The sequence below is a fragment of the Fukomys damarensis genome, unplaced genomic scaffold (genome assembly GCF_012274545.1).
Source record: "Fukomys damarensis isolate Sample0158 unplaced genomic scaffold, DMR_v1.0_HiC HiC_scaffold_37, whole genome shotgun sequence".
In the NCBI taxonomy this organism is placed as follows: domain Eukaryota; kingdom Metazoa; phylum Chordata; class Mammalia; order Rodentia; family Bathyergidae; genus Fukomys; species Fukomys damarensis.
The window spans coordinates 8,043,459-8,052,579 of NW_022900949.1; the positions used below are offsets into that span (position 1 = coordinate 8,043,459).

General features: G+C 61.6%; 1 protein-coding gene across 1 annotated transcript in view; it reads left to right on the top strand.

Moving 5' to 3' along the window:
• Positions 1-501: 501 nt before the first annotated feature.
• The window catches only part of Ptprs (protein tyrosine phosphatase receptor type S), a 46,746-nt gene continuing 38,126 nt past the window's right edge, over positions 502-9,121 (top strand). Inside the window, 4 exon segments of the mRNA XM_033759607.1 lie at positions 502-684; positions 4,615-4,760; positions 5,760-5,901; positions 8,551-8,739. Of these exon segments, the coding sequence (XP_033615498.1) occupies positions 594-684; positions 4,615-4,760; positions 5,760-5,901; positions 8,551-8,739 (568 nt within the window). The 5' untranslated portion in view covers positions 502-593.

A 9,121-nucleotide genomic window follows, 5' to 3' on the forward strand; every position in this document is an offset into this window, starting at 1 on the left:
ACAGAGGCCCAGCCGGGAGCCAGGACTGCCAGCCTCAGACCTGCAGCCCAGCAGGAATCGGCTTCCCAGGGCTGGGGAGGCACAGCTCTGAGGCCCAGGTGCTCCGCCCCTCCGGGCTTTCTGAGGTCTTGGGTGTTTCTCCTGCCTTTCTCCTTTCCTTCTTTCCCCCTTCTTCCTACTGAGGACTGAACCCAGGTCCTCTGCGCTGAGCTCCATCCCCATCCTTTTTTATTTTTTTCCTCTTGACACAGGATTTTGTCAGTTTACTAAGCTGCTCAGGCTGGGCTTCAACTTGGGATCCTCCTGCCTCGGCCTCCCTCCCCTCAGGGTGCAGGGATGACGGGCGTGCGTGAGGCTCTCTTCCCTGACCTGACCCCCCCGTCCTCTCCTGACCCCTTGGTTCCCACCTAGGAATTCAGGGCCCCCAGAGCCTGTAGCCCCGCGCCCCTGTGTCCGCTCCCCTCTGGGGTCTCTCTCTCACGGACCCTGTTGTCTCTGCAGACGCTTCCCCTGCTGACGCCCAGCTCCAGGCCTCTCTGCAAGGGACGGGGGCCCCGGCCCCTCAGGGCGGAGGTTGGAGGTTACTGCCAAGCATGGCGCCCACCTGGGGCCCCGGTGTGCCGTCTGCAGTGGGCCCCGTGGGCCTCGTCCTGGTTCTGCTGGTCGGAGGCTGCGCTGCAGAAGGTAAGGGGTGGGAGCCGGGTGCAGGGGTCTGCACACTCACTTATGTGTGCGGTGAGCGTACCTTCTTCCCAATGAGGGAAACAGATTCGAAGAAAGCAGGGCCTTACTTGAGGTGACCCCTGAGTGAGCCACAGAGTTCCCCTTCCCTTGAAAAGGGCAGAAACACACAGGCAGACAAACCCCAGTGGAGCCACCGAGGCTTCTTGGGAGAGAGGGTATAGGGGCTGGGGTTTTGTGGGTATATAGGAGTTCACTGATGGCAGTGACTTTGCTGGACAAGGTGATGATGAACAAGGTTGTGTTTCTGGCTGTCGCGTGAAGAGGATGAGGATCAGTTTCTGGCCACGAAATGGTGGTGCTGAGATTTGAACATGGGCCTTCGGGTGCCTGAGCCCAGGTTCCTGACCATCATGCTGTCCCTGGGCTGTGGCCCAGCACCACTGGGCTTTGTCTCTGGCCGCTCCAGGGCCTGTCTTCTGGCCAGAGGCAGTAGTGCAATGAGTTCTTTTTTTCCTTTAACACAGACAGTATGATGACACAGGAGGACAGACTGCGGTCTGTCTGTTCCTGGGGGGCAAAGGGAATTGGGCCAGGGAGACTTGGGGGTATATTTAAAAGGGCAGGTGGAGGAATGTTAGTGAAGACTTCCCTGAGCAGAGACCAGAAGGATTGACATCTGGAGGACAGATGTCCTAGGCAGAGGTCACTGCTGTGCAAAGGCCCTGGGGCAGTGGTGCAGGAGCGGCAAGGAGCCCTGTGGCTGGAACAGAGGGAGTGAGGGTCAGAGAGGGGACGCTGGGAGGGGAGGGGTTGGGTGGGTATGTAGGGCCCTGTGGGCTGCTGGGAGGACTTGGGCTTTGGCCCAGGGAGGTGGGAGCCATGGAAGGCTGAGGGCAGAGCAGGACCTGACTCGGTGCTCATGGCGCCCTCTGGCGGCTGCTGTGGGGAGGACAGGCTGCAGGTGGGCCAAAGGGTGACACGTGACCCGGTCTTGGGTCCACCTCGGCTGTAGGCATCAGTGGTGACCTAGACTCCTACCCAAGGGTTCGCCTCCCCGGGTCCTGGGTCTCAGGACGGAGTGGGGCCTGCCCTGCAGGGCTGGGTGGGGATGGGCGGGCGGCCTGGGTGGGTCCGAGGGCCCTGCCACAGTTCTCCACAGAACCTGAAACGGAGGGCGGGGGGGGGCAGCAGAGGGCCATCTGGGCCAGCAGCTGGGGCCCTGCGCTCGCCTCTCGCTGTGGGGAGGAGAGGGGGGGGTGGGGGGCGGCGGGGGTGGCCCCGAGGCCCCTGCCACAGTCCTCCACAGAACCTGAAACGGAGGGCGGGGAGGGTCAGCAGAGGGCCATCTGGGCCAGCAGCTGGGGCCCTGCGCTCGCCTCTCGCTGTGGGGAGGAGAATGGAGGCCCAGAGCTGCTGGCCTGGCCTCCCCGAACCCCAGGGATTTTCTGGTTGTTTTTCTTGGTCCCTTTGCCCAGAGATAGAAGGACACGAGCCAAGTGTGGATTCCAAGAGTCCCTGAGAATTCCTGCCAGCTCAGGCGATCAGCGGGGCTGAGTCCCGCGTCCCCGGCGGCCAGCACTTTTGCCCGTCTTCCCAGCACCCCCGAGAGCTGTCTGCCCCACCTCTGTGACTTCTCACCCCGTCCCGGGCCGGGACACCTGTGCTGGGGTCCCGGTCTCCCCACTGCCATGTCCGACCTCGGGCAACCCGGTCACATCCCCGAGTGTGCTGTGCTTTAAGGGTCCTGTGTGGGGTTGAGCGAGGCTGTCCTGCCCATGTGCAGGGTCCGCCGGTTTGCAGGACAAAGGTCAGAGGCCCACGGTCAGTTGTACCAACAGGAGCAGTGTTTCGCCCGGGGGAGGTGAGGCCTGGCAGGCTTCTTGGACAGGGACTCGACTTGCTTCAGAGCCCAGCCTGAGTGTGAGGGGAGGTGCGTGGGGCCTTGGGGACCCAGATTTGGAGCGTGAAGCTTCCTTGAGCTGCTCTGTCCTTCTGAACAGTGGGAACGTTCCAGAATCCTCTGAGGACCCGTGTGTCCTGCCGTCACCCCAGACCTCTCTGGCCCTCCCTGCAAACCAAGGCCTAGTTCGACTCTGCGCAGACCTCAAACTTTCACTTACATAAAAAAAGAAAAACACTTCCCCCATTTTCTTGCCTTCGATCAGATCCCTTTTGTGTGTGTGTTTTTGTTTGTTTGTTTGAGATAGGGCTTCCCTGTGTAGCCCAGGCCGGCCTCAAATTTGCACTTGTCCTCCTGCCCCAGCCTCTTGAGTGTGAGATGGATTACAGGCATTTGCAACCCACACCCAGCTCGGCTCACTTTTTAAAACACTTTTATTGTATGTAACTTTGATCTTTAAATAGTTCCAAGTCTGGAAAAAAAAAAAAAAAGCCAAGGCTGGGCATGGTGGCGCCTGACATCCCAGCGCTCTGGGAGGCTGAGGCAGGCGGATCGCAAGTTCCAGCCCAACCTGAACAACTTAGAGACTTGGACCCTGTTTCGGAATAAGGAATGAGAACGCCGGGATGGAGCTCACTGCGAGGGCCCTGGCTTCCGTCTCAGGGCTGCAGCCCTCACCTCCGCAGCCCCCCCTCCCTTCTGAGTTTCCCGCGCCTGACATCCCAGCGCTCTGGGAGGCTGAGGCAGGCGGATCGCAAGTTCCAGCCCAACCTGAACAACTTAGAGACTTGGACCCTGTTTCGGAATAAGGAATGAGAACGCCGGGATGGAGCTCACTGCGAGGGCCCTGGCTTCCGTCTCAGGGCTGCAGCCCTCACCTCCGCAGCCCCCCCTCCCTTCTGAGTTTCCCTTAATCGGACCCCTGCACACTTGCGGTGTGCACTCCCCCCTGTCCTTTCCTCCCAGGCAGTAGAAAGGCTTGTTCCTCCCTGGAAATGCCCCTTGCAAGCGTCCCTCACGCTCCCATCTGTAATGTACCTGCTCCCCCGCCCCCTTCCGCTGGCCGCCCGGTTTGCTTCCGCCCGGTTTGCGTCCCGGGTGTAGCTGAAGCCCCAGGAGTGACTTCCGGTGACTCAGGTGACTGGGGAAGTAGCCAGGAGAAGGGAAACTGTGTTCCCGACTTCTCGGCCGAGACGGAGCCTTCAGGTGGCAGGCTGTAGCGCTGGCATCGCCCACTGGCAGCTCCCCTGAGGACACTTCGTACCCCAGCTCACTGTGGGGCGAGGGGTGTGGGCTCGGGAGCCGGGTGCTGTGGCGCCTGCCTGGAAACCCAGCAGTCTGGGAAGCTGAGGCAGGAGGGTCGCAGTTGGAGCCCAGCCTGGGCAACTTGGCAGCACAGTGTCTCACAATGAAAACGACCGGAGGTGCTGGCTTCGACATCCCCACCCAACCCTGTACTGCCGGGGAAGGAATGCGGTCAGCCTGGTTTGCGTGAGGTTGTGCTGGAGCTCCAGCCCTGGCTGGCCGTGTCCAGGCAAAGCAGGCACCCTGCTGGATCCCTGCCTCAGTTTCCCCCTTCAGAAAACGGGGATGCTCACTGCCCCGCCCCTCAGCGCCGGGGAGGGTAGGCTTTCCTGTCCGAATCCCCATGTCCCGCCCTCGCCTCTCCTGGGAGCTCTGGGTTCAAAGCCTGCTCTGACCCCATACCCCGTGGTCACCCTCTGCCCGGTGCCTCAGCCTGGCCCTGCCTCCCTCGTCCGTCCCAGGCACTGGACCAAGCTGATTTCCTTCCAAGTCTAGCCGGGGCCTCTCAGGGGCTGGAATTTGGGACCCCAGCGTCTGCGGGTCCCCTCCTGCCATCCCGAGGGGCCCTGGGTTTGAGCAGGCGTCTCGGTGAGGCCGTGTGTGTGACCGTGTGTGCGTCACCTTGGTAGCGGGTGGGAGCAGGAGACAGTTTTGCGGCCCCGGGGGATCCCAGCCATGAGCTGCCAGGACCCACAGGTGCCCCCTCTCTTCCTGCCGAATCCCAGAGCCCCCCAGGTTCATCAAAGAACCCAAGGACCAGATCGGTGTGTCGGGCGGTGTGGCCTCCTTCGTGTGCCAGGCCACGGGCGACCCCAGGCCCCGGGTGACTTGGAACAAGAAAGGCAAAAAAGTGAACTCCCAGCGCTTCGAGGTGAGTCCGGCCTGTCGCATCTCACACCGCCACCCGCCCTGGCTCGGCCTCGACTCTGTGCCCCCGGAGGGAGGATCACGTGTGAGCACAGGCACGACATCCGCATGCCCCGTGCTTCTTGGCACGCCTGTCCCATGGGCTTGCACACTCAACGCCTCTGCGTAACACCTTCGTCGCGCGGACCCAGGCCCGGTCCCTGCCCTGCGGCACGGGGTCAGTCACTGTCCCGTGGCTGGGACGCGGCACCGTCACCCACGCCGGGAGCCTGCAGGCGGAACGTGGCTCACGGTGGCGGGAGGGCCTGGCAGGAGAAGCTGCTCACCTCTCGGTGTCAGGGGACAGAGCAGCAGGGACCAGCACACAGCCTTGGGGCACCTTGAGTTACGACAAGCCTGGCGTACAGACAACTTGGGTTACAGCCATACTTTAGATTTTTACAACCAAAGCCTTGAGTTACTGCCTGGTACCAACCTCTGGTGCCTCCAGATGGCTTCTGACACACACTGAGCCCCTACAGGGCTCCAGAGACAACACGACGACATCCTTTCCCGTGGGGTTCACTGAGAAACCCTGGGCAGTGTCTCTCTCAGGACACTGAGACCATCTGCCTGTGTGCCTGTGAGGCTTTGAAGGCAGCTGACCAACTTGAGTTACAACCGCCCCTCGAGAATGAATTGAGTTCGTAAGTCCAGGGTCCGCTCTTCCAGGCCAGGCGCTGTGGTGCAGCCTGTCATCCCAGCACGCTGGGAGGCTGAGTCAGGAGCCTGGGCAGCTCCCTGGCTTAGAGAGACGATAGGGCTTGAGGGTGTAGCTCAGTGCAGAGGCCTTGGCTCTACTCTCCGTGCCCAAAGAAAGACTCCCCTTCAGGCTGCAGCCCATCCCCCGGCTCCCGTCCCTGCCCCCAGCGCATTAGCCCACTGTCCCCGATGTCCCCGCACCGATGTCCCCACACGGTGCCCGGCCGCCCGGGACCCAGCTCCGTTCCCTCCGTCCACACAGACCATCGAGTTTGACGAGAGCTCCGGGGCCGTGCTGAGGATCCAGCCCCTGCGGACGCCCCGGGATGAGAATGTGTACGAGTGTGTGGCCCAGAACTCAGCAGGGGAGATCACGGTCCACGCCAAGCTCACGGTCCTCCGAGGTACCCGGCTCCTCCGGGCGGAGCGGGGTGGGGCGGGGAGGTTCATGCTCTGAGCTGTGCGCACAACTGCCAGAGTCCTGCAAGGGGCCCAAGCCTTCCTGCCTTGGGTGTTTTTTTTGTTTTGGTTTGGTTTTTTTTGGTACCGGGGATCGAACTCAGGTCCTTGAGCTTGCAAGGCAGGCGGCAGAACCACTGAGCTAAATCCCCCCTGCCTTGGGTCTTTTCCAAGGATTGGATTTGCCAGCTGTAACCTCGCCAGGGCCCAGAGCCTACTGTAGAGACTCACTGAGCTTTGTGAAGCAGCTGGTGTGTGGTGGCTCACGCCTGGCACCTTTGGGAGGCTGAGGCAGGAGGATCTCAAGTTCCAGGCCAGCCTGGTCTACATAGTAAAACCCTGTATCAAAGAGCCGAAAAATAAGAGAGGTGCTGAGAGGCTAGTCCCCCTCATCTGTCATCTCAGGCAAGCTCTTCTGATCACAAGAGGCAAATCAGACTCAGACTAACGTGAAGATGGTCAGTTCATGGAGTTAAAATGCCTGTGGGGTAACCAGCTTCAGGTTCAGGTAGATCCAGGTTCACACTCTGTCCCCAGCACCCTTCCTCCTGTGTGCCCTTTGCCTTTTCTCCACGCGAGTCCTCAGGCAGCCGCTCTGTGTCTGTGGGTCTTGGGCCGTCTCCTGGCCTCTGCGCTGCTCCGTCCCCGGCCAGGTGGGGAGACGGCCAATCACCACCAGGGGTGCTCTGCGGGCCAGAGGAGCAGAGCCTGTGCTGCAACTGTTCCGGTGGCGTCCTCAGCATTCTTACTTATTTGCAATCTCGGGGTTGGAACCCAGGGACCTCTTACTGAGCTTCATCCACGACCCTTTTTGATTTTAAGACAAAGTCTCGCTGAGTTTCCCAGGCTGGGCTCAAACTGGTGACCCTCCTGCCTCAGCCTCCCAGACCCCTAGGATGGTAGATGTGCACCATTTCTCACCCTGCAGCGTGGGTGCGCGCTGGCCCCTGGCCCCTGGCCCCGCTCCCGCCTCCTTGGTCAGCCCACCGGGTCCGGGGAGTCTGGGGAGCTGCCTGGGGACCTCCCTGCCTCCCGCCATCTCATTGTGGACACCGCACACGACTCCTTCGCTGTTGTTTTAATTAAACTCGGAGGAATCAGGCACAGTGTGGTGCGCGAGGAACATTTTTGTTTAATTAGGAGCTCGGGAACGGCAGGCGGCTCCGGCCTCCCCTCCTGCAGCTGCCCACACAGCTCGCGGGAAGCCTGGGGCGGTGCTCACGCGGGCAGAGCGCGTGCATGCACACGCGTGAGTATGTTGCTTGTGAACGCGTGCCCCCCCCACGCACATGCGTGCACGTGCTGATGCCTACAGATCCCTTTTACCCCAAACCCGATCACAACCCTTCATCACTTCGATCTCAGACGACGTCACTGGCAGCCCATCAGGGGTGTTTGTGAGGTGGCCCCGCTTCCTGCCAAGAAAGGACGGCCGCAGCTGCCCCACTCCCCCGAAGGGGTCCGGGCCCTGTGTGAGGCTTCAGGGCTGCCAGCCTCGGTTTCCCCTGCAGCACCAGCCTGCCTCTGGGGCTTTGGCCTCTTGCTTCGCTTTGCCTTGTGCCTGGGGCTCAGCTCCCTCTCCCACTCCATCCCAGCCACCCCTCGGCTGCCCCCCAGTGTCTCTGCCGGCCTTGGCGAGCAGATCTGAGTCTGTGAGAATAGCACAACCGTCTCTGTCTGGAGGTGACACACTTTCTCTGTAACACACCAGAGAGTAAATACTTCCGGCCCGCGGGCCAGTCAGTGTCTGTCACAACACTTCCGCCTGAGCACGACAGGCAGGAGCCTGCGGCACGTGACAGGGAACAAGCGAGAGTGGCCGCGTGCCAATAAAACTTTATTAACAAAACAGGTCGTTCACAAAGACAGCTGAGAGCCGGAGGTGCCCCCGGGGGCATAGTCTGGGACCCTTGGTCCCACCCTCTTTCACTTTGAACTTGATTGCTCAGCCCTCTGGGTCCTGCTGAGCCACTCAGTTATCCGGGCTGATCCTTCTGCCTCAGCCTCCCCACTGGCTGACCTCACTCAGCTTGATCTCTTTTCAGAAAGACCCAGGTCCTACTTACTGTATTAGGGGTCACCCCAGTGTTCTCATCTCACCTTTGTCTCCTCATTTAAAGATCTTGTCTCCAAACGATGTTGTGGTCGTGACTGTTAAGATTCAGTGTGAATGTTCTGGTTTCTTGAGATGAAATCTCACTGTGGAGGCCAGGTTGGCCTTCAACTCGTAGAGATCCTCCTGCCTCAGCCTCCTAAGTGCTGGGATGACAGGCGTGTGCCACCACCAGGACCAGCATCCATTTATATAAGTAGATGGGGGGTGGTCAGGGCCAAGAGGACAGCAGGAACAGGTGGTCTGGGAGGACCCAGACAAGTTTGCACAGGAGGGTGGTGGGGACTGTGGGAGGGGTTGTGGCGGCTCCCCGCATAGCTCCCCCAGGCTTGTGGCCTTGCGCTTGGGCGTGTGGGGCTGGGGGGTCCTGGTTATCGTAGGTGCTGAGCAGCCTGCCTGGCTTCGCCCCTGGCTGCCTCGGTGTCCGGTTGGCCCCACGGTGATCAGGCCCCGCCCTGTGCCTCCCCCTCTCCGCTCTCAGAGGACCAGCTGCCCCCCGGCTTCCCCAACATCGACATGGGCCCCCAGCTGAAGGTGGTGGAGCGAACACGCACGGCCACCATGCTGTGTGCGGCCAGCGGCAACCCCGACCCCGAGATCACGTGGTTCAAAGACTTCCTGCCCGTGGACCCCAGTGCCAGCAACGGGCGCATCAAGCAGCTGCGATCTGGTGAGCACCGTGAGCCGGGAGCTGTGGAGGGAGGGAGGGGGACATCTGCGCAGCCCACGCCGGAGGAGTGATGGGGGCGGACAGGCAGAGGTGGTGCCCAGGTGTGGAGGGCGCGCCGTGGGGACGGGACCGTGGGCGATGCAGGCCAGGAGGGAGTTCTCGGCGACTGCTGGGTGGAGACAGAAACGACCAGGATGGGGAGCTATAGCAAGCCCCAGAGGGAGGGCGTCTCCAACGCTGAAGCTGCAGGAACACAGCACAGGCAGGGCGCACAGTCAGGTGGAGCCGCCCATGCTGCTCGTCCGACCATGGCTGGGCTGGGCGGCCTCGGGGGACACGGGAGGCCTCGGTCACAGTGGGAGAGGCTCCACGGTGGTGCCTC